Genomic DNA, 25,564 nt, shown 5'->3' on the forward strand with positions numbered 1-25,564 from the left:
TCATCTTTCGGTGACATACATGCATCTTCTCCTGCACGATTATTGCTGCAAATTCTTTTGAAGCGCTAGGGCCGAGCTGATATGGAATTTGTGGTATGCTGGCGAAGTAGTCCTACACCTTACTGCCTGTTTGCTGTCACTCCTTTAGCCAGGTGATAAGAGGAGAGCTCTGCTGAATAAACTATGAGCTGATGACATCACTTCTATATCACTGTACACATTATTTTCTGCACGTCAAAAAAAGGTTTCAGATCGGTGCATGTTGGAAAACAATATTGATAGATACTGATATATTTATGATATAATTTTATGATACAATATTGGCTGATAACATCAGCTGATGTGTTAGTCTTGCTTTATTAAGCACAATGCAAATCAAAAGCTGTCCCGAACATTATCAGCTCATTTCTTGTCTTTTAGATGCTTAATTTCGAGTTGCACTGAAGGTAAATGTGTTTAATATGCAAGTGTGGCCTTCACTGAGGTACAGTATGTGAGCAGGATGACCACAGGCGTGAGATGTAATGTGCAGACACAAGGCCTTTACCTTCAGATGGGTTCTATGAGTCACAATGCCAGGGGGAGAGGAAGATGAGTGGGGGTTGGTCTCTGTTGCTTATGATGGCTGGCAAGTCCCCCCACCCTCTGACACACTCACAGCCTTTTTTTTTTCTTGATCCTTTCCTAGCTTGTACAACTAATAAAGTCTCCTGCACACACACACACACACACACACACACACACACACACACACACACACACACACACACACACACACACACACACACACACACACACACACACACACACACACACACACACACACACACACACACACACACACACACACACACACACACACACACACACACACACACACACACACACACACAACTGTGCAAATGCAGAATTGGCTTATCTGTTAAAGGCTCTTGATGCACGCTGCAGCTTATTTTTTTCCAAAGACGAAAGAACTAAATAAATAAATTAAAGTTACAGTAAAGAAAAAATGACAGCCTCTCACCTATTTTTACTCTCAAAGTTGGAAATAAATATATAACAGCCTGTGGGTTGGCAAATATCCAAATGAGAAAAACACTGGGATGAAAAGAAAGTCTTGAATATAAGTTTTGTTTAAATGCATTTAGCACTGCAGTCTTCAGTCATGAGGCTAGAAGGAAATATGACAAGGTACTGGAAAGCTTTGTGGTTTATGTATTTTGCAACACAAACACTCAGAAAACCCCCCAGCATGCTGGAAGTGAAACAAGACAATCTGATTAGAATAGATTCAAGTGACTTTTGGCATGACAGTAATGTGAGTGCTATAAAAAACAAAGTAATGGAGAGTTCCACCTTTTGTCTGTCTCACTGTGAATCTTTTATTTCTGCGTTACGGGTGGTGTTTTATTGAACTGTCATGACTCGTGTATTTCCTGGGCCTGAAGGGCTCATTTTAAATTAGCCCCGAATGTTCAATGGCAGGGCCACTGAAGCAAGCCCACTCAATATCACATGGTCCAGCGCCTTGTCTTTAATGGATAATGAAAAATGATAAACGACGTGCTGAGGCCAATGTAACACCTGTTCTTTTCTATTGACAACACAACACACACACACACAACACACAACACACACAACACACACACACACACACACACACACACACACACACACACTCTAAATAAACATGTCTTTACAGGAAACTCATTGATCTGAGCTCTGCTTTGAGTTTCATTTATACTTTCATTTGTTCTCCCTCATGTATCAGAATCTATTTATTCAGACCAATTTGTTTAGAAGATAACATTGGCAGTGTGAGGCAGCGGACATTAAGGTTAGCCCAGTATATCACAGTGAGGATATATTGGACAGATACTAGTCTTTTAATAAGAACAGATACTGGTCAGACACAACCAATGTGACTTGAGTCAGTGTCTGATTCAGCTTTATGGCTTCATGCCTCACTCTGTAAAATCTACAATCAAACCTGCCTCACCTGACCTTGAGGAGCTGCTAAGCCACCAAAATGGATTTAATTAGCCTGACATATAACATAATAGTTTTACTATTCAGCGAATACAAAGCTTTTTTGACAAAGACTGGTTTGGTATTCTTCAAGTATTAGAAATACATTTGTTGAATTTTAAGATTTCTGTTATTGGGAGCCTGACAAGTTAAAGTTGATCGGTCCTCAGAGACCTGAGTGTACTTTAACCTGCAGCTGTTACTGTATTCAGAGTTTTTCAATAGCCCTGCAACATTTAGAGGAGAAAGAGATGAGAGAAATGTGATGAAGTATAAACTGGTTAAAGAAAAATACTTCTATCATTTGCCACAATACATGGTTAAACCCATTTTTTTTGGACAGAGAGGTCAGTTAAAACCTGTTAGTGTTCCAACTGACCTTTTGCCATTTGTTTCCCTAAATTTCAAGAATATACTACAGTTCCTGGTATCATATAAAACTAAAAGATCTAAGGATTCCATTGGTACCAAGCGTGTCTAGAAGTTGATGAAATAAGGCTGCAAAGTTAGGCAATTTCTTTATTTAGCATGGTGGTCATGTAACCTCTGATGTCATGATATCTGAATGAAAATGGGCTTTATGGATTCCTACAAGTCTTCTCTTTACAGACATGTCTTTATGCTGATAAAATGCAGTTTAAGGCAAAAACCATAGTTTTTCTCATACATTAAAATGTGCTGTTGTTGACCTGCTATCTCCCCCTAAAAACCCACCGCCCACAACCCCCAATTCGGTTGATGGCTATGAGGTTAATGCTCCAGCAGGCGTTCTGATGATGAGATGGCTCACACTTTGCTACTGGCAGAATGTATTTGTTCACAAACTACACTCTTGGACAGTTAGCATCAACCTCCTAGTAATTACAAAGTGGGTGTAAGACAGCAGAGACAATGCATAATCAACGTCCTCTTTCATCATGCTGCCATTGTCACCCTGTGTGCAACAAACACGGGTGCTCAACACTCATTGAAAGTTATAGAAATTGAAATAATGAAAACTTGTTTGGAAGTATGTAAGACACCTTTTGTTGTCCTTCTCACGAAACCAAAAAACAAAAAGAAATTACTCAAAGCAAAACTTACTGTACCCTCTTTTGTAACTTCAAAAATACATATCTCCACTTACCTGTAGCACTGTTAATCAATTTATATTGTTTGGTGTGAGCTGCTGAGATGTCTGCCTTCTCTTTAATGTTATGTAAAACTAGATGGCACTTTACTAGGGATGCTCAAAGAAAAAACACCAAAAAAGAATTTGTCTGTCTCTTTTCAGAAATCCCGATCTGTTTAGTCAAGATACTCCACAGAAGTTATTATGAGCAGTTTCACATTTGTTTCTAGTATATATCAAATATATATAGTTTCCCGTTCCATTATATTCGAGAGGCGGCAGACATCTCTATGGCCGACAATCTCCAACAATTTCAGTTTTTGTTAATTACATTTCCTCCCATGATCATGAAAACCTACATTCTGCAAAGCGTTCATTATACCTCTCTTTTTATGTGATCCCCTTCTTGTAACCCGTTTTTATAAAGTCTGCTTTTGGAAATTGCTTTACAGTGAAAGGCTATTGTATTAGTTTTATTATAGGTTGCATGAGAGAAAAAGGCCATCTGTACTGTGTTGTATGACATACACTGTTTATGTCATCTACAGTCATGGAACAAATTATTAGACCACCTTTTTTCTTCAATTTCTTGTTCAATATAAATGCACCATTGCAGCCATTTTCCATGGTTTTCTTGATAATAACCAAAATCATTATCAAGAAAACCACTGAAAATGGCTTCATATCATCTCTTAAATTAAACTCTTATGAGCTATTTTTGTTGTTATCATTATATTTGTCCGAACAAATGTACCTTTAGTTGTAACAGACATTAAAATGAACAATACATTGAAGAAAACAAGGGTGGTCTTATAATTTTTTCCATGACTGTTAAATCACATCTCCCTTTACCGAATCAATTTGAATATGATCAACAGTGCCAAACGACACCACAACACTTCACTGTACTGCCTATATAATTATGCAGCTGCCTATAGTGTAATCTATTATGATTGTAATTGACCGGAGAAAATAATAACGGCGTAATCACAGCCTCTAATGTGCTCTGCAAGTTGTTGTGATCCCACTTTAATTTATTTAATCAACCACCGAGACTTGATATTGTTCTCTCAGCTTGGATTCCCTGTGAGTGTGAGCGCTGATTGTTCCCAGGAACCTGGGATACCGGTGTTATCGCCGGCTGCATCGCACGTAAATGAGCAACGTGAGATGCTGGGCTTTGCATTACGGCACATCAGGAGAGCAGAACTCTGTGGACTAGGTGTCTCTTTGAAAAGCAGTAGGTGTGGGGCTTCAAAACGCATAAAATGGAGCTTTTACTTCTCCCGTGTAGCCATATTGATTTATATGTAGACTTTTATGAAGATCCATTGATTTTATCTGAGGCATAGGGGAATAATCAAATCATGAGTACATATGGAGCAGTTTTATGCTTTCCTGATGTTGTGTGACTGTGATGCTGGGCCACTCTGCAGTATTAGTGGAAGTAAAGGGATTATATTTTCTAAATTGACATCTTCTCCCAGATACAGAAGATGAAATCAGGGTTACCGTACCTTAACAATGTCTTCATTGGAGGACTTGCACTGCACAAAGGCTGAGACGTCAGTGACTGCTCCATTCATCTCTATGGAGACCATTTTGACAGGAATGGCCACGGTGCGTCCGGTCAGAATGGCTGTGTTGATAATTTCGGTGTCCTACAGCAAGAAAAAAACAGACATGAAATTCATGAAACAGTGAGAGGTAGACAGCGATTTTCCGTGCTATTTCATCACTTTTACTGATGTCCACATTTTAAACCATTACCATAAGGACTGTTGTGCCTCACAGGTGAAACTCTTAGACCAGAACTCATTTTACTGAGACATCTTTCAGTGGATTTCATCAACTGACATTTTCATTTCAAGAGAGCATCTGGAAGTTACTGAAAAAGGGGATGAAAAGGACATAATTTGAAGAAAAGTAATAAACTTTACCTTGATCATTCTCAGAAAAACATTTTTAACATGGTCCTATACTACATAAATCAGCACAGCATCAACCTTCAAGTTCAGGCTACATAAAAGACATGGCATTTACTGTACCACTTTGAGGTAACTATCCATTGTGCTACTTTAAGTTGAGCACATAAGTGGGTATTTGCCTTGGATGTTAGCAGAGATGGATTTTTGTCACAACAGGAAATCTTACTAGGGATGGATGCCTCTTGTGAAAAATGGAGCAATAAAATGGCAAATGGAGCATGATGTGTAAGAGCAAAGTCTTTAATAAGAGGAAGTATGAGTTATACAAATGTTAGAATTTACTCATAATTTCAGCTATTTCTGTTTCCACCATCTATGCTTAGCACACCTTATGCACATTTTTGCTTTGCACTCTACTCAGGAAACTGTATTATAATTTTAGTTTAAACCATTTTCCCATGTGTTGAGAAGAATAATTTTGGTTTTAATTGGGTCATTTAAGCACAGAAATTAATTGGAAAATGTTTCTATTTTTCTAACAGTTTGGGGATTGGTAATCCATTTGTTCATATATAACCAATATTTGAAGATTATCTTGAATGGGGGAAAACTATGCATGACAGAGAAGCCTCTAGTTTCTCCCTTTTTTAAATTATGTCTCTGCAAGCTTACACTTCCATATGGTATATATTCAGAATATTAAGAGGGATCAAATGGTGATGAATCGAGCTACTTGTACGCACTGATAAATGTAACCCTTGAATTCTAATAAACAAGACCAACACTGTCAACCCATCTGCATTTTTTTTTTGCACCAAAATGCAAACAGCCAATTAAAATACACACCAGGCCTTCAGTTGAAGTATGAATCAATTCATTATTTTTTTCTTGCACATCATGTAAGCTGCAAGAGGGTAACACGTTTTCTCATTTGTGGTGCACGAGTAGCCCAGGAGAGAGACCATGTAAATTTCCTGAAATCAAAAATAGAATATTTAAATTTCTGCCTGACACTTAGGTCTTAATAAGGGTGTAGAGCGTGAAATATGGGACTATCTTTTCCCACTAGTTTGTCATGGGTTCCCACTCAACTGCAAGGCATAGGATTGTTTATTCATAGAGGGGATATTATACACAGACTCAGCATTAAGTTTTGTCGTGGCAGCAAATAACAAAAGTAGTCAGAGCTGAAGCGTCCTTAGGCATGACACTTTACCTCGAACAGTGACAAGCTGTGGAGAGCATCTAAAGATACAATCTGAAATATTTTCTTTTAATTTATTTGACCAGCTATGCTTAAAGTCAATCTCCTCTTTAACATTGGAGGGGAAAAAAAAAAGAATGAGCAGGAAAGCGTAGAGCAAATACATATACCAACTGAACCCCTATGTGAAGCAAAATCTATACCAATATAACTGGTAATAACTGAGGCAATTACCAGTAGAGTCATTTACCATGGACTTCACAATAGTTCTTAATTGCATTCTTTTTCTACAAGCTTTTTGAAATGGTTGGAGCTGAAAGCATTAAAGATTTCTGTCCCATCTGAGCAGAACAACTTCCAATATCAGATAGTGGCTGAAAATAACTCTTTATGATATCCATTCTACCATTCTACAATATCATTCAGCAGACCCTTTTATCCAAAGCGACAAACAATTGCAATTACAATCCATAAAGTTGAGCTGAACCAGTGTTCAAGTGACATGTTTTGTCTGTCTGGATGTCGATGTCCTCCGCTCGAGTTCAGCAGTATGGACAGCGTCCACACCCAAAACAACACTACTTTCAATTCAGAAAAGACAGCTTAGGGATAATTGCATGTATTTTAGACAATCATTTTGTTGCTTTTGCTATCTGTCGCAGCTAGGCAAGAATCCTTGGCTTTTTTTAAACTTTTTATTCTGTTATTTCCTTTTTAACTCTTACTCTGTTTTTAAATTGAGTTTTTATTACTATTTGTTTTTTATTGTTTTCATTGTTTTTATTTATTATTATATTTGTGTATGATTTTTACTGCATTTGTACTGTTCAGCTCAGCACGTTGGTCAACTGAGGTTGTTTTTAAATGTGCTCTATAAATAAACCCTGACTTGATCTGTCTATTATATATGTATATATATATATATATATATATATATATATATATATATTATAAATAATGAGCAAGACTTGACCAGTCAAATTTGATGATGTAAATTATTGAATAAATTTTACTTAATTTTTGATTGGGTGGGGTCGGGGGAAATTACCAATGTTTAACTCAGCATTCATGTTTTTGTTGTTCAATAAAATAATTCAAACTTGAGAAAAAAAAATAAAGCTGTTGAAATCCCTTTTTTTTAAAATTTTGAATATTTCCAAAATTCCCCAGTTAACTTCCCAAGGAAAGTTTCTAAAAATTCACTGGAAATTTTCCACCCATTTGCAACCCTATTCCTGAATTGGTCCATGTTAAAAATATATTCTGTGAAAAAGTGAAATGTGCAGCTGCTTTCAGATATAAAGAATCCAAATTGCCAGTTGGTTAAAATAATTCAACAGAACGGAATCTGTCTTTAAACATGCCCACCATACTGCATGTTTTGGAATACAAAAATAATAATGAAGCTTTCTTAACCTCTATCATAACTTAAACAGAGCTTCTTTTAGTTTTAAGTCCAATTGGAGTATCACACGGCCCCATTTAGTGTTTCTGATAATAATCTATACTTTGTAATCCTTTGAAAATGGTATGAAACATCAGTGTGTTTGATGCTGATCACATCACCCTGAATTGTTTTTCTTGTCAAAGTAGCAAATTAATTTATTCTGACTGAACCCCGTGATCAAACCTATCTTTTATTTGTAATCATAAAGAAAAATCTGTTGAACAAATTCCAGCACTCCAGTTAAATTAGTCTTTGTTACTAAAGATAGGCAGAGCAGAGCTTTGTTTTTTTTTCATTATTTGTTTTTTTGGGGGGGTGTTTATGAAATGTGGCCAATTTATGGGAAGCATAGCACAGCAGACCTCTGTGGATAATTGACTGGACTCTGGGGCGAAATCCTAATTGAAAGACATCATCCCTGAGCTCTACTTGCTGTTTTGGCATCTGGTAAGCATAACACCACACAAGACACTTTACAATTACAATTGTGCTACTTTGGGAGCACTAATTATGCTTACCTGAATTCAGATTGGAACAAAAATTAGCCAACGCTGCACAGAGCTATCATTTCACTTAATTACTATGTTCTCCACGAAGCAAAACAGTTATTAGATTACCTTTTTTAATGGTTATACAAAAATGTTGTCATTCACGCTACACTAAATTAGTTTACTTTGGCTGCACTGGGTATATTTTTCCACTAGTGTATAAAATAAAGCACTTGTTAATTATCTCTAAGCAGTAGCTCCAATAAGGAGAGCGCCTAATTTAGAGAATGGGACAAATTTCCACCATAAGATTTAAACTGATGTTTTGAGTGAATATTTTAACACTTTTAATGTAGGTATATAATTGTTTTTATTTTCTCTGTTAGACCCTTTCAGTGTTTGACAAAAGATTCTTCTCATTTGTCAAGACATGAAATTCAACCATCATTTTTAAAATTCCTGTATTTGCAGATTTTTCTGCTCCTACCGTATTTGTTTGTTTGTGTGTGTGTGTGTGTGTGTGTGTGTGTGTGTGTGTGTGTGTGTGTCTCAGTGGTGGAATGTAACTAAGTACATTTACTCATGTACTGTATTTAAGTATAATTTTGAGGTACTTGCATTTACTGTATTTCCATTTTATGTGCCTTTATACATCTATTCCACTACATTTTAGAGGCAAATATTGTATTTTTTACTCCCCTACATTTAGATGCAGCTTTAGTTACTTTTCAGGTCAAGACTTATAACATAAAAAACATGATCAATTTAAAGTGATTAGACATTTACACCTCAAAACAGTATATTAAGTGGTTAAATTTAGCCCTATCTTGAGAAAATTCCAACACTGCTTACATAAATGCATCAAAATTAATAAACCAATAATATACATGGTTGCTCATAAAGTTGGAATAAAATATTTTTTTTACCACTTTCCATGAAATGATTGTGACCATGTGATTTATTCTTGACAGATGTAGTGTATATCTTCTCAAAACTTTATCAATCAATCTCTTCCAAACATATCACAATGAAAATTAAACCAAAAGGATTGTGTCTGAAAACAAAATAATTCCAACTTTATGGGCGACCGTGTATTTGGAATACGGTATAAAACAATCTGAGTGGGTCCATTCTGCATAACTTTTAATTTAGATACTTTTGTACTTTTACTTAAGTAAGTTTTGAATGCAGGACTTCTATTTGTAGTGGAATAATTTCACAGTATGGTATTTACTTTTACTTGAGTAAGGGACCTGAATACTTTTTCCACCACTGGTGTGTGTGTGTGTGTGTGTGTGTGTGTTTGTGTGTAATCTCAGTTAATCTGTCTTCACAGGGTTTATTAGACAAAAAATTCAAAACTGCGGTCACCGTTTACAGATAGTAATATGCATGTGGCCATTGTCTTCCCACTAATGTAATACATTACTGTGATGCCTGGTTGGAATCACGGTCTTGGTTCAATAAGCACTGAGGCGAGGTTACTTAGCGTGTGTGATTTAAATGCTCAGTTGAACTTCAAGCATTTCCACTTGCTTTCTGAATAATGTAAACAATACATTTTGCCAGATGTGTATATTTATGAATGCGCAAAAGATACACATGTACAAATGTGATGCGTGACTTCAAGCTGTGGGGCTTGTGCAACACAAAACATCATTTTTTATTTAACATCTGCTACTGTGGCACGGAGCAGCTAATGGAGTTGGGGAAATCTGGCATTACCGCTACCCCATGACCTGCATCATCCTTCCTGTTTTCTTGCTTCTCCGGCTCTGAAAGTAAGAAGAATGTCCGAGGAAAGAGCAGCTTTGTGTTACAAGTGACCTCAACTGTGTGACAAGCCTCAGAGATGATTTAACCTTCCCATCCTGGAATTGTTTCTGCTGTCACGTTGTGAATTCACAATTTACTGGTACTTTTAGCCCCCTGGTACACTGTCTGTGGTCTGCAAACTATAAAAAAAAATATTTTATCTTTGCACCAGTTTTTTTTTCTCAACAAGATCTCATAATCTCCATAACGACCCATATTGTCAAAATGAGCCTTATGAGTGATTCATGACTCAAAATAGTGCACACGCCATTATACATACATGTACGGTTCGGTTGTAAAAAAGAAGGTGAATTTAGGTTACAAAACCACTGATCTAGGTTTAGGGCAAAAAACTTCCTGGCAAGACGTTAACAAGTATCAGTTTAAACAGTAAATTAATGTACATAAGCCGGAAGTAAAGTAGTTACAAGGGTGACGTGACGGAAGTGACATACACTGTAAAAAATGTTTGTAGAAATTACAGTAAAACACTGTGAAATCACATCAGAAATAGGGCGTGAAATTAAAAATTGTATATAACCGTAGTAGACTTTTACTAGACTTTTAGACTTTTAATTACCGTAAATCAAATAATAGCACAAAACTTTAACTTTCACTGTCATAAACTGTAGGAAACACACAGTTATAATTATAATTAAATAATGGGAATATTCAGTCTAAATTACAGTTTTTGCTGATATTTTCATTTAAATTTACAGTAGAAAACCCACTCACTGTATTTTTTTACACTGAAGTTTTGCTGCCGGTATTTTACCGTGAGACAGATTATTTTTTAACAGTGTAGTTACGGAAAAATGTGATTCGCAAAGCATGAGCTATGGAAGTTCTGTGATGTTTAAATCACATAATTTACTTTTGTTGTCCTATGGAACACAAATCCAGTTTTCCTGAGTGAAAGTCCAGGGTTTTTCGACCCATCCACCACCCAGAGTGTGAATTCCACCATTTAAACTCTGCATCGCTGTCAATCATTACTACTACGCCTGATGGAGGGTGGCGGAGGACAGTCTAAAACCTAAATATGAGTCGTATTTTGCTGCCTATTATATTGTTGTTATTTTCCTTTCCTGTTGTCTAACCTTCTTTGCACCTTCCTGAGTCAAAAGTTACTCCAGCAGTCCACCCTAGACCTTCATCTCTACAATAAATGCATCCTGTTTATATTTTGGAGACAGAACCACCTCCCACCTCTTGATATCAGCAGTTTGTGAAAGTGCTGATCTGTTCTACAAGCTCTCAGTGGGTGTCGGCACCATCTGAAAAGTGGCTGGATGGTTTGCATCCACTGCTAACCTTAAAATAACAGCTACTCCACAGCAAGAGAAGTCGAAGGATCAGCAACTTGAGAGGCGGTCTTTTGTTCCACTGTTCTTTTCCCTCGGCTTCCTTTCCTTTTACCCAATTCATTCCTGATTTATCCATCTGACCTCAGCAGCTCTGACATGCTCATAAAAAGCCCTTGAGACAGATTGGTTGATTTGTGAAAACACAGTGGCCATGTTCTCCTTATTAATTACAATACGTTCTTATTTTAAACATGAAAACTTCAGTTATGAACTTCAGAGCTGTATTGTATTCTTATTAAAGGAACAGAGATAAGTGCCTGCTACGGGGTCGAATCCACACTGGCAACTCAGCTTTCATTGCCGCAACGGCAGTTATTACCGTTCTTCCATTTAACTTTCAATCATAGTCACTAGATTATTCACATCACACTGAAATAGCCTCGAGGGCTGTTCAAAGCACAATATGCAGGAGAGGTTAAACAGACCTGCAACAACTGTATCTCAGGAAAGCACAAAAGCAACACTGTCAGCATTCATTCTTCCCCTCAGTTTGTTTATCACACACTGTTAAATCACAAGTCCCCAAACAGCCCATGGCATCACCCTGTCACTCAGAAGATGACCACTCCCCCACTGTGTCTCTTTTAGCCAGGTGACTCATACTGTTTAAATATAAGGAAAAGCCTTTATTCAATATTTAACATTGGTGAAAAATTTGTGAATCTACAAGAAGCTGTGTTTAGAAATGTTATGCTATATGGCAGGTATACTCAATCTGCATTGCCCTAAGGCCATTTCTGCAAAAATAACAGGAGGCCCTGGGCCAGTGAATGAACAAACATGAATAATCAGTGCTGCACATAAAATTATTTGATTTTTTTGGGCTGATATTGCATATCAGCTCTTTTTAAAAAAAAAAATAAACAAGCTCTATTTAGATATATTTATGCAGTCTGGCAACTTAAAGAACAAAAGATCATTCCTATTTTATTTTGCCATAACTTGGAAAAAATGTATGTTTAATCATTTTTAATCATTTTTATTTTGTAATTCTATTTTTTATAATTTATTTTATTTTATTTGTGTATCATGATTTTTGTCACACTAAGTTAATTTCTATGTATGTATAAATTAATATGTCATTTTGTGAATATGTATTGATTAAACTGCAATGTTACAATTGGGGAGCAGAAACATGATGTGGGATATACAGTCATGGAAAAAATTATTATACCACCTTTTTTTTTCTTCTTCAATTTCTTGTTCACTTTAATTCCTGGTACAACTAAAGGTACATTTGTTTGGACAAACATAATGATAACAACAAAAATATCTCATGAGAGTTTAATTTAAGAGCTGATATCTAGCCATTTTCCATGGTTTTCTTGATAATGGTTAAACCCTATGAGCTATTTTTGTTGTTATCATTATATTTGACCATACAAATGTACCTTTAGTTGTACCAGAAATTAAAATGAAAAAGAAATTGAAGAAAACAATGGTATGATTTTTTTTCCATGTCTGTATGTTAGCTCTATCCGTACATGTAACTGTGATTTATTGCTTTTAATATGGCTTTAAAAATCAAGAAAATACAAGAAAAAAGAAAGAAATTAATTCATGTATTTTTCTCAACATGATCCCGACTTAAATCACTGTGATATTGCTCAGTATGATTATACGTTACTATGATTCAAAGTGATCTTAGGAGGTGAGTGGTGTCATTTCTTAACTTTCTGATTGTACATCACACCACCTCGCCACTACACACCATCCCATTAAGCTTCTCAACAACCTGCCATAATGATAAAGTTGGTCTGTTCCGTTTGCTCTGATAAGGCCAACTCTTTTCACTTCATCAATCATGTATAATGGCCTGTTACCATTGTTTAACTGTGTTGCTTCTCATGGAATGTCCACTTCTTGTTTTGAAATAATTTACAATCCAATTAGTCTCCACAGCTGAAATGATGGATTAGACCATATCTTTCCTGGTGACTACTGGTGACCGACATGCAGGACTCCCACCAATTTAAATCACTAAACGCTGCCTGATGAGTAGCTTTAAGTGTCCGACTTGGAATCCCTCTCTGTTTTGCCTTTCACTGCGCCTTCTGACAATTTAGAGAGAGTAATGAGCAGGCTGAGCTGATCTGAGATGAGCTCAAATTTGGTTTTGAAGTGAATTGTTGCTATTTATATCATTGAACAATGTCAGTGGCCCATGATAGAATAATTGGAAGCACTCAGAGGATTCCCATGGTGTGAAAACTTTAAGAATTGATCAAGCCTGACGGGGCTTAGCCTTTTCCTTTCTTTCTGTTTCAAAACAAATGCAGCCAGTTCTTCTTTTCACTGCGACAAGGAAGATGTCCTTGAAAATCCCTATTAACTAAAAATATTGGAGACTGTGACAATAGCAGATCCCTTTTAATGTCCTGTCTAGTATTAACATAACTCCTGTGCTCGGGGACTGCAGCTAAAAAGAATTTAAATCATACAGCTACATAACCCTTTAACCATAGATTTGGCTACCATGTAATATAGAGTGCAGAGGTGGCAGGCAGTTACAGGAAAAGCCCCAACAGTTCCTGCCATCTTGCTTCAGAATGTAAATTTTACAAGGCAAAGTCACACAGGCAGAAATCTAATTTTGCAACGCAGCTAAACACATCTGGGTCCAGGATGCATGCTAATCCAAAATTTCAAGGGGACCAGAGAAATGAAGTGAACCTTATGTTCCAACAGATGTGCAGTGAACACAAAGTCATAACTGCTGCTTGACTATATTTAATTAACTTTAGTAATCGTGCAGCTGACCAAACGCCTCGCGGTTCCTGAAGAGTCCTGTCCTCGCTCTCATTCATGCAACTGCTGGACATCTACTCCTACACGCCACCTGCATCCAGTCTTTTATATTATTTAATATGCACAGTAAAATTAAAACTTTTTGCACTGACTTTCGCTCTAACAGGTGAAGCAAGATCACAAGAGAAGAAGAAGTCAGGGGAGGCATATAGCCGGAGGTACTCAGCATCTCTTGCTTGATTAATTCCCCTTTGTTCCCATAATCTGTTTACTACACTCTCTAATTGCACCTTTCACACGGCAAGGAGAAGAGACCCAATTAAAAGAGTAATAGATACCTAAGTGCTCCAGGATTGGTTGACTTTCTAAACAATCAACATGCCATTGTAGGCAGTGTAGATGTTGATTAAATTGACTTGTAGAGACAATCTGTCTTCATTGCGTCTGATGTTCTCTACATATTATTTACTTATATACAAATAAATAAAGATATTAAAGCTGTAGTTTTAGTTCGGATGAAGTGGCCCTGATAGGATTCCTCTTGATTCAACACATAGAAGCATCATTACTGTGACCGAATAACAGAAAGCTGTAACAGATCTCTGATTTTGAGAGATACAGTTTGCAACACAGAAACAGTTGGCTAAAAAAATCCTGCACAAACTGACTGCTTTTTGGGTCTGTTTGGATGTTCTGAGCTAATTCAAAGGATCAGGATACAGCCTGATAAATGCAGGCTTTCAAGGAGCCAGTAACAGATGTATATTGTTTGCTGTGCAACACGCTCCAGTCTTTATTTTACAGTGCGTCAAACTTTTTGTTGCTCCCACTGTGTTATGTTTGACTGTGATTTTAAATTTTAAATGTGGGACTATGCTTTAAAATTGTTTTAAAGCATCTTCCAGTACTCTGAAAAGCGCCCTATAAGTATAAAGTGTTGTTATTATTATTATTATAATTATTATTATTATTACTATTAATAAAGTTACTTTAGGAATGTACACTGTGCAGCTGTGGAAGAGAACATTATGTTTGTAGGAAAAACTCTTGTATAAGTAATAATGTGTTAACCAACAGACTAACATTTCACAAGACGTTCTCCCAAAAACGACACCATAGGTCCATTCGTATAATTATGACCCGCAACCTAAATATCTCATTTAAAATGTTGCTTAACAACTGCAGGCTATTTACACAGAGCGGAGAGGAAAGGACAAAAAAGGTTGTAAGTAGAATTGTTTTTTTCTTTTTTCCTTGATAATTTTTGGCGTTATATTTGTGTTATATGGCACAAGCTATGATTGTGCTGTTCCAAAAAACTGTGAGTAAGATGTGGCAAGGGAAAAAAAACGGCATGAAACCTCCTGTGGTTCAGAGGGTTCAGCTTTAAAAGCACGCATCGGTCTGCTTGGGTAGTTTAGTATTTCACAAGGATCAAGGCTTATACAAGATCAGACTCACTGATGGCCTATGCCATTATACATTCAGCTCATTCATCATCTATCTTGCATTTTTCATCGAGTTTGAGGCAAAAATGTAAATGGAAAAATTGTCTTTAAAACAAGTCAGTTCTGGTTTATTTAACAAAGCTCAGTGTGATTAAGGACCTGAGTTAGTCAGATAACTTTAAATGATGATAATGAATCATTCCGACTTTAATAATAATCATATCCATATGAATGTGGCTATACACTCACCATGGCCAGAGGGATGATGGCCTGAATGTCTCGCTGCACCACCGTCAACTCCGTCACAACTTTCTCTGAATCTGGAGGCGGGTTCTGCCCCTTGTAGTCGATGTTCCAGTTGATCCTCCTGGTCACCGAGAGGCTGGTGAAGTTCTCCATCTCAAAATCCAACTGCATCACCTCCACATTGCCTAATACATCCCTGCCAGATCACAGAAACACAGAATTAACATAAATCCCCAAAGTCACGTAAAGCAACATATTCATCGAAAACGTAGAGTAACAAAAAGCATTCGTTTTCTGGTAATGGAATCTTTCACTGGATAGTTTTTAATTATTAAACATACCATTTAGTCAGCTGTCGACACAATGCTCTGCAGTTATTTTTATACTTTTCCTTAAGTTACTTAGTAGAAAAAAGACAATGTATTCATTAAGGTTTCAACATGTGAAACACAGTATCCGAAAGCTCTAGAGCCAGGTAGATACTAGTCGGATGATGTATTATCTGCATATCTGGAGCCATTTTTTATTGTGGAAATGACATACAAACACAAAGGCATATATACTGTTTGAGAAAATAACATAATAGCTTTACTTGCACTGAAATGAAAAGCCGAGTGCACTTTTCACATAGTTTTAAAATCGATCACAGCATTCTGCTTTAATCGATGGATCAAAAGTCTAAGACTGTCCAGACAAGATTTCAGAATAAAAGCCAGTAGCTGGGTCTTGACTTCTAATGGAACAATGTTCTGCATTTACTAAAGCTTCCATAAGATGTCAGCCACATTCATTGATTAAATGAACATCAAAATATTTCATTCAGTCCAAACAGCACCCTCAGTTTGATCAGTAGATCTCAGACTGACAGATACAAGGCAGTTAACATTGCAAGAGGATCTAAAAAGGTCAAAGTGTGCAGTTAATAACTTCAAACTTCACAACTGGATGACCGACTTCCCTTTTGAAATGTTAACATTCTTTAGTAACATACATTTTATGACTCAATGAGAAAAATAAGCAGCAAAAGCAACTGTTTGATGTTCAGGTTTTGATCTAAACACACATACTTTAAAGAGACAACCCACCTTTTGGTGGTTTGGTTAATATCATTTTGTTGCCCAGCCATTATGATAAGTGGTTTTATGTTCACACCATTCTTGATTAAATGAAGTCAAGGTGAAGAAGCTGAAACTCTGCGAAAGCATATTACAATATGAATCATTCTGTCATGCTGCAATTTAATCCTTTAGTGCCATAATCTCTTTATAAACTGTTTTTCTTGTCTGGTCACAAACCCTGAATACAAAACATTCCTTCTGTAAAACTAACAGGGTTTTTAGACACCTGGACTTAGCCTGAATCTAATAATGTATGCATCACGATAATATATCCCATCATCTTATTTTGCACAGCTGAGAACAAAGTTACATCCATATCGGGCTCTCAGGCTCAGGAACCTTCATCTGTAAGCACTGAACACGAATAATTAAAACCTCAAATGGAGCAAAAATAACCCACCTATGGTCAACTGATTTCCTCAAACCCTTAAAAATATGTTCACGTGCAAAGAAATAACAAATGTGTATTGTTGAAAATGAAATTCCAACCAGCAGAAATAAGTTAATTCTTTGTACTGAACATGTAAACAAATTCAATCTTACATTCTAGCAAACAACTAAAAGTAAGATGATTTTGTAATTGGGTTTATCATACCATTTTCTTTCACTGTGCGTCAAGTGTTAAATGTTGATACTGGAGCTTTCACTTTCAATTTATTTGTAATTTGTTGTCTTACAACAAATTTTCCCAGCATTTCAAGTATGATTAAGGATTTTCTGGTTCCGTTTACCATTACACACACCCAAATGTGTGTGTGTGTGTGTGTGTGTGTGTGTGTGTGTGTGTGTTCGCTAATTTCAGAGAAATATACTAAACATTTAAAAAGTCAAGATTTATAAAACATTTAACCAACATTTCCCAAGTGTTTTACAACATGTTGGAAGCAGTATGTGGTTTAAAAGTCCTGTACTTTGCATGCTGGACCATCCATCGATCACATTTCAGTAAAAAAAAAAATTTTGGCAAAGCTAATTAGTCATTTCCAAATGTATTTGTAGGAAACTGTGTTGGATTGTTTTAATGATGCAACAGATAAAGCCACATGTCATCCATCTTCCATTATTATTTATTTATTTGTGCATTATTGAGAAATCAAATCTGACGTTGGTCTTATTTATTTTTCTAACTGTGTTTCCACTTATACATGGGGCTGTTGTTAAGTGAGAGGCTAAACCTCATGAGAAGTGACAGTTTTCTAATGGCACTCCTGCTTACATAGATGCACTGATCATATGTGATGAATTAATCAGCGATCGTCTCTGAATGAAAGCAGCGTGAAGCTCTTGTCAATAAACAATCACTGCTCCCTAATCTGGATAGCTAGTTTTCTTCTTCAATCTTGAAGCCAGAGTGAAGAGCTTCAGCGAGGGGATTACTAATTTGGTTCTGCTTCTTTCTTTCATTCAAACGTAATGGCAGTGGCTGCAGATCTAATCTGACCAATCAATAGCTTTTGGTAGGTAACCTGATTTCTCTGATGGCAAAAAAATATTTGTGTACTCTCTCTTTTTTGCTCCTCTCTGCAGTGTAAAGATACCACAGACTTCGGCTCCGTTTTACTATAGCAAACATGCCAGTGATGTAGACGTGATAACAGCCCTCCTGTTATGAAAATCCAGCTTCTTGGGTTTGTAATCCTCAAGTTCAACAAGTCGAACATGAAAGTGTCTCACTGGTGGCGAAGGGGCAAATTAAATCTCCCTTCACCCGTGACGGGAAGCATCCCGCCCAAAGCTCACCTTTAGCCAAGAGTAAAGCGCTCTTTGCTTGTCCTTCACAAAAGCAGAGACCCATCCCACCATTCAGTCTGAGAGCCTTTTAATGAAAGCTGGATCAAACTATCTGTACGAGCCTCCGCCCACAAAAGGTTCCTCTCAGGAACATCGTGATGAGATCTCAGCCTATTTGTCTCGACATCGCTCACTGAAAACAAACACCCCCGTCTGTCTGTGACACACTAAAGCTGTCATCAATATGGCTCACTGGAGTGAGTACATGTACAGCCGCTCAATATAGTGTCGACTGGCTCCACACCGGAGGGAAGGAAAATGATGTTCACAATGCACTGATGTGGCTGAGAGGGAGTGGAGAGTAAATTGTAAAAGTGTAAGTAAAAACTCATAAAAAAGTGGCATTTCTCCTTCACATTTCAGAGAATGAGACACAGTTACTCTTGACATTTTGACATGTTTTTTAAGATCTGTCTTAGAAGAAGAGATTTTTAGGAAATATCACATCACTGTCTGTCTGCAGGAGCCCTGATGAGAACTGATTTCTTTTTCAGGGTTTCTATCTCTTTACAATGCCTAACAACAGTGCCAAAGATAGTTAACACTCATCCTACCAATATACAAGGACGAGAATAAACTAAAAGCAACCATCAAAACAAATGTTAACTTATTTCTTCTCAAATATTCTTCTTTTGTGAATAAATGAAATACAGACTATTCTTATTCTAGGAAAGTTACAGTTCATTTGCATATTCTGTGAAACGAAAATAGACAGAGCACACGAGGAAATCCATGTCCCTGCTTCTGTTTCTGTCTCCTTCAAGAGTGCCCCTGCCCCCGACAACAAGATCTCTGACCTAAATGTCATTTATCAATACCACCCATAATGACAGATATGAGTTTGTTAAAGCATTTGGTACAGAGCGGAGCAGATCATTCTAAAAATAGTGCACATGTCATTATACATACTTATGGCTACAAAACCGCTGCTCTAGGTTTAAGGCAAAATATTAAAATAGGGACCTATGGGGTCATTTTTGAGATGAGACTAGTCTGCCCCTGAAAGTGTGTGATCTATTCTATGGCAGTCTGTGGCTCAGTTGGTAGAGCGGTCGCCCACTGATCAGAAGGTTGGTGGTTCAATCTGACCTGACCATGGCAGCCTACGATGCTGTGTTCATTGGTGTGGGAACAAATTCCTGATGGTGGCAGATGGCACCGTTTAGGCCACCAGTGTCAATGGATGAATGAGTGCCATCTGTATCGGTTTGAGTCGTTTCTAAGACTAGAAAAGAACTAAGTGCAGTCCATTTAGCATTAATCTTTTAACACTGCATAGGTGGAAATGGGTGGTTTGGCTTGGATCCCAATATATCAGCATTTTTAAATTCAACAGAAACAGAAAACATATTAAAAATGAATAATATGATTGACATGCTCAAGAAAAAAATAGCTCCTGTTGGATATAAAAAAAAGTATTCATATGGAGTTTATAGGTACTCCAGTTTGAATGTTATCTCCCAATTGACTGGGAGTTATCAGAACCTACCAGTCGCTCCAGAAAGCTGTTATGCCATTAAATGTCCTGCTGTACTGACCTTTATCGTTTGGTGTCGACCTCTAGTGGCTTTAGTAATTATGACATAGCTATCCTGGAAAATAAATGCACTGAGTTTCATAGGTTCAAGTGCATCTCAATAAATTAGAATATCATAGAAAAGTTTATTTATATCAGTAATTCAATTCAAAAAGTGGAAATGACATTATATAGATTATAGATATTATTTAATTTCTTAAAATTAGAATGATTATGGCTTAAATTTAATGAAGACCTAATATTCAGTGTCCCAAAAAATTTGAATATTACAAAAGACCAATTTTTAATATCATCATTCAATATGAAAATGTTGGCCTTTTGAAACGTATGTCAATCTATAAGCACTCAATACTTGGTTGGGACTATTTGACTTGAACTACCTGAAATGGACTTTTCCGTGATATTTATAATTATGATAATTTATTGAGATGCACCTGTATTCCACAAAATTTGGTCAGTTTATGTCGGATACAGACCCACATGCATTAAGGTAAAGCAACAAAACCACTTGTTTAAGGTTGGAACAAAGTAACAGGGTGTAGCTTCATATCACTGAAATAACGGGTGCTGTACATCAGTGACTGACAACAAGAGTAAAGAGTAAAGGTTTTCAAAAGGACCCTAACACAGGCCTCCTGGGTTGAAGCCCTGAGTTTGTGTGTCCGCCCCTCCTTCCACCGCCCTTAAGAGTAGTTCTGCACAACATTGCCAACATGTTTGAAGCAGCAGCCGTTATTTTGTAGGGTAACATACAAACCACTTTGCAAAGGTTTTTGTAAAAAATCATACAAACCGATTTTAAGAGACTGAAGTGCTAAGGAACTTTGTAAGTCATTCACCATGACACCATAAACCTTACCACATAGTTTTGGCAATTTTTGGCAAAACTGCAACAGGGCATTTAACGGGCTGATAACTGCTCATACTAGAACATGTTGCAGGACCCTTCTCACCCACATGTATGAGGCCGATAACATCATCAGCACCATTCTTAAAATGGTCTGAACACTCAAATCAGGCGCCCAGTTGGTGGGATGAAGGTTAAAGTTGTAAGCGTTTTCCTCTCCACTGCTCTAGTAGCTGCTGTGTTACAGTATGTCTTATTACATTTCTTAAGGGTGAGTAAATGGGATTATAGAGTGACCTTTTCATCAAAACACTAAATTATGTATGTGTTAGCTAATTAATGTCACTTGAGTCCAGTTCCTGAGGTTTCAGAGGAAAGAAGGAATTATTGCTCAAAAGGATATGCTTTGGTTTGCTTTCCTGTTCTCTGTTCTCCATTATTAAAATGAACAAATTAAATATTTCATGTCCACATTTAAGATTTGATAGCAACTAATGTATTTTTTTGAAAGATGTTGATAAAGCTCATTATAAAGGTACATTTAAGAAGTAGTGGGCAGTTAAAACTTAAAGAGTGTTTTCATATGTGAGGAGGAGAGGAAGGAAGTAAACATGAATTGAGAAAGTCCAGTCTTGTTTCTATTAAGTTAATGATGTACTGTCTGCATTGCACAAAGTATATATTTTAAAAGCTGTAGCTTGGGGCTTTTTTTTGGAGCTCAGAGGGATTTCATTCTTTGATCAGAGGTCTGTTTGAACTGATTAACAGGGAGAGTTCATTGGATCAAAGCACTGCAAGGCAGAGTTACAACAGCAGAAGAACAGAGATGGTGAACAGAGGGCTCAGAACGGCCCCTGTAACATAAAACTGGAGCATTTGAGTCCGTAACACTGATTTTTAAAAGCATTAAAGCAAAGCAAATAATGGAGACATTTTATTCTTCTAAATTAGGAATTTAAATGAATCAGTTCAATAGTTTTGGGAATATTTTGTTTCTTCCTGAGAGTTGGATCAATATCAGTTCTTTGTCGAAAGCATCAAGCTTAAGCTAATTAGCTTAGCTTAGCATAAAGACTGGAGACAAAGGGGAAGCAGCTACTCTGACTCAGTCTAACGTAAAAAAAAAAAAAAAAAACCCATCTCTGAATATGCATCTGTGTTCAATTGTCATCATTTTTTAAAGAGAGGACGTCTACGAGCAGAATGATTCGTAAGTAGCCAGTTTACCTAAGGTGCCTATAGGCTGAAGCTAAATCCTTGTCAGACAATAGCTGATTGATTCCAAGATTACATCGGCCAATATGTTCCACCTCTTTTGCTCTTCACACGGACTGTTCACCTGCATGCAACCAAAACCTGCTCAAACGTGTTTGGTCAGAAAAGCTTAAAGGTGCTTTACACAACACTCAGAGCATATCTATGGCTCAGAGCCTGAGCAGTAATTGCCTACACACGGCTCTCATCCCCAACTCCTCAAGTATGGAGGTTTACGGATGCCTAGCTCTTAGCATAATTTTTTTTTGTATATAGTTAAATATTTTTCCTAGAGTGCGGAAGCAATTGATGTAAAGAGTCCCGAGAGAATCTATCTATTGCTCAAACAAGAAAAAAAGAAGAAAACATTTTCTTTTTAATGCAGCTTCAAAACGGGCAAACATCAGTGATGAAGGCGCAGCCTGAAAACAAGATGACAGAACTGAAAAAGTACTTGCCAGTCTATGTCTGTCCTGCAGAGATTTTTCTTAGGAGTCAATATTGTCACTTAAGAATGTGCTCTGAATGTTTTGTCTTGTTTCCTCCCTTGTTTAACAATGGATTACTCAGAGCAGACTCATTTTATAAATGATCAGTTATTTATTTTGGCCTGAGTGCGACAGTGGTAATGCTGCAGCTTTTTCAAGAACATTATTCATTTGAAAGCCATTGACCGCGATCAATAATGCATCGGTTCATGTGGTGTTATCAGTGAGCCGCTGTTAGAATGGGTCTGTTCCAGATGGAGGGTTACAGAAGAATAAATACGCTGAATAATTCCAGCGCTGACTAAAGAGTGATCGGCTGATGAGAAAAAAAAGATAAGACAGGAATAATAAAGAGAGGAGAGTGATAAAGAGATCAACAATACGCGCCAGAGGGAAAACACTGTCACCTCATTTCCTCAGTTTCAGGTAATTTTGAGTAAACAAAACCAGATGTTCAAACAAAATTGGTACTCAGATGTATTCACCAATGAGATGCAAAATGATGCTGGTGTGTGTATATTTGTCTTTTTTGGGGGAGAAGGGAGCGTATGAGTGTGAGGAGGGTTAGCTTTAAATAGTAAGCAGTTACTTGTTTGCTGATTAAATCGTGCACAAAAAGACACATGAATGAGAACAATTATTGAACTTAGAAAACATATTAGGATTCTGCTTAGTACCGCGATGAATTGGATAATTAGGAGAAGAATTGTCTTGAGAATTCATGTATTTTTAGGCTCATTACTGTTTGAATGTCGGAGTCTTAGGCTGCTGCAAATTTTAGCCCTGCAGTATAAGCTAATCCACTCAAATAATAAATTAAGAAAAAGAGTTAGATGTAAAAGAAAGTAGGTGCTGAGAGTGACATAAACAACAGGAACTCCCTAAATTCATTAGAAACCATGAAAGTACATATAACATGACTTGCAAGTTAATATCTGTCAGTTCATATGTGACAAATTAAAGAAACAATGCAAATGATTCACCTTTTTGTGATTCCTTTAAATCATGCAATGCATTCTTATACAACGGTTGATATAATATCTTATGAGATATGAGCGTTCTGTTTAACGTTGTGTTAACAGTTGCACGATCGCTGTTTTAAACATGTTGTTAACATGGTGAAACAGAACTACTTGGTTAAGTTGACAATAAAGATCATTGTTTGTGTAAAAATAACTTCTTCCGTACCTAACTACTGGACGTAGTTACATAGGAAATGTTGAACATGAAGTATCTACGTACGGAAGTTTTCTTTATCTTTAAATAATGTTGACTTTTGGTTTCTCCTGGGAAATGAACATCTGTCTCCTGGGTTACAGCCCTGATTTTGTTTGCCCACTTGTTGCAAACGCTCTTTATCACTCTTTCTACTACGTTATCTTACTTCCTCCTTTTCTCTCATCGTCAATTACTAAAGCAACTAGAGAGGTTAGAACAAAGTCAATATAGGACTGAATAAGCTATGCTTACCAGCTCTGGGGCGTATGGATTATTTACAAATTACAGTGCATTAGTTTTCCAAGGTGTAAGTACAAACAATGCAATAAAATTGTAAGGAAATCCATTTAGCTGGGATATTCAAGACTGAGATATCTATAGTCTCAAAGTTAGGTGGAAATTTAGGAAAGACTGCCCACAGGCAACAAGTGTTCGTACCTAAACAACAAAATAAGTAACATGTAATTGACGTCCAAAATGATTGTAATAATCTGGTTAAAGCCAAATTGTGTAGGATTAGAACATTTGGTGCCTAACAGTGGTAGTATCAGAAGAAACCCATTGGCAGAATGCAATACAATGCATGAATACATAAAAAGGAACATCTTGACTGCCCAGATTTTCACAAGTACTGACTTATTCCTCTATAAATACCAAGTCATAATTTTGATGATGCAATAATAGCATAGCTTCATGATTGTTATAATACAGTCAGTTCCCTCAACATGAAAATCATTCCAATGTTTTGCCAATGACAAAAAAACACACCACAAATAAAGGATTATGGCATGACATTTTTGGGAATTTGTCACATACAAACAACCTTGAAATTCTGCTCCACTTTGATACGGATAAAGACCCCATGCAGACCCTCAAACAACCTAAAATATGAGTAATGGAAACCAATTTCCACAAGAAAATCTCCAGTGGCATGAGTGCTTTTTTTATCTAAAAAGATTTTGCACTCATGTCCAATCTATTTGATGTGAATGAACCATCAACGAATGAATTCTTCCGTGACTCAACTCTTTATACCTCTGGTTGTCCATTGTTTGGCTTTAGGTGGTCACAGAATTGACTCAGTTTTTGACAAAATTCAGCATGACACGCTGTTTCTCTATCCATGCTTGACCCCCTACTGGACATTTCACACATGGTGACAGGGTGGCAAAGATTACATGACATGGGTCACTAAATATAGCAAGAAAGGCTGCCACAAAGGTGATAAGAAGTAAACAAGAGAGGAATGGTGGATTTCTTTTTCAGGCAAGGCTACTCTGTCGTCTTGCTCACGTTTATCTTTCTTCCCAGCCATGAGGGAGTCCACAGTGATGCCAATACTGAGTCCAGCAGTTGCTAATGTGTCCAAGGCTTGGTGATAACTATCCTAACTCCCAGTGCATCAGTTCTTAATGAATCGAACGCATCACATATTGAGATTTATGGTTGTAAAGTTTTAGCTGCTTTATTTTCAGTGGAAG

The 25,564-nt window shown here is 36.9% G+C and overlaps 1 protein-coding gene across 3 annotated transcripts in view; it reads right to left on the reverse strand.

The window, feature by feature from the left end:
- Positions 1-25,564, reverse strand: part of tmem132e (transmembrane protein 132E) — a 358,154-nt gene that overhangs the window by 35,885 nt on the left and 296,705 nt on the right. For all 3 annotated transcript variants that reach the window (XM_059351344.1, XM_059351345.1, XM_059351342.1), the window contains exons 4-5: positions 15,834-16,026; positions 4,657-4,800 (exon numbers count right to left, since the gene is read on the reverse strand). In XM_059351344.1, coding sequence (XP_059207327.1) covers positions 4,657-4,800; positions 15,834-16,026 — 337 coding nt within the window. The remainder of the gene's footprint in view (positions 1-4,656; positions 4,801-15,833; positions 16,027-25,564) is intronic.

The sequence above is a fragment of the Centropristis striata genome, chromosome 15, assembly GCF_030273125.1.
Source record: "Centropristis striata isolate RG_2023a ecotype Rhode Island chromosome 15, C.striata_1.0, whole genome shotgun sequence".
NCBI classification, from domain to species: domain Eukaryota; kingdom Metazoa; phylum Chordata; class Actinopteri; order Perciformes; family Serranidae; genus Centropristis; species Centropristis striata.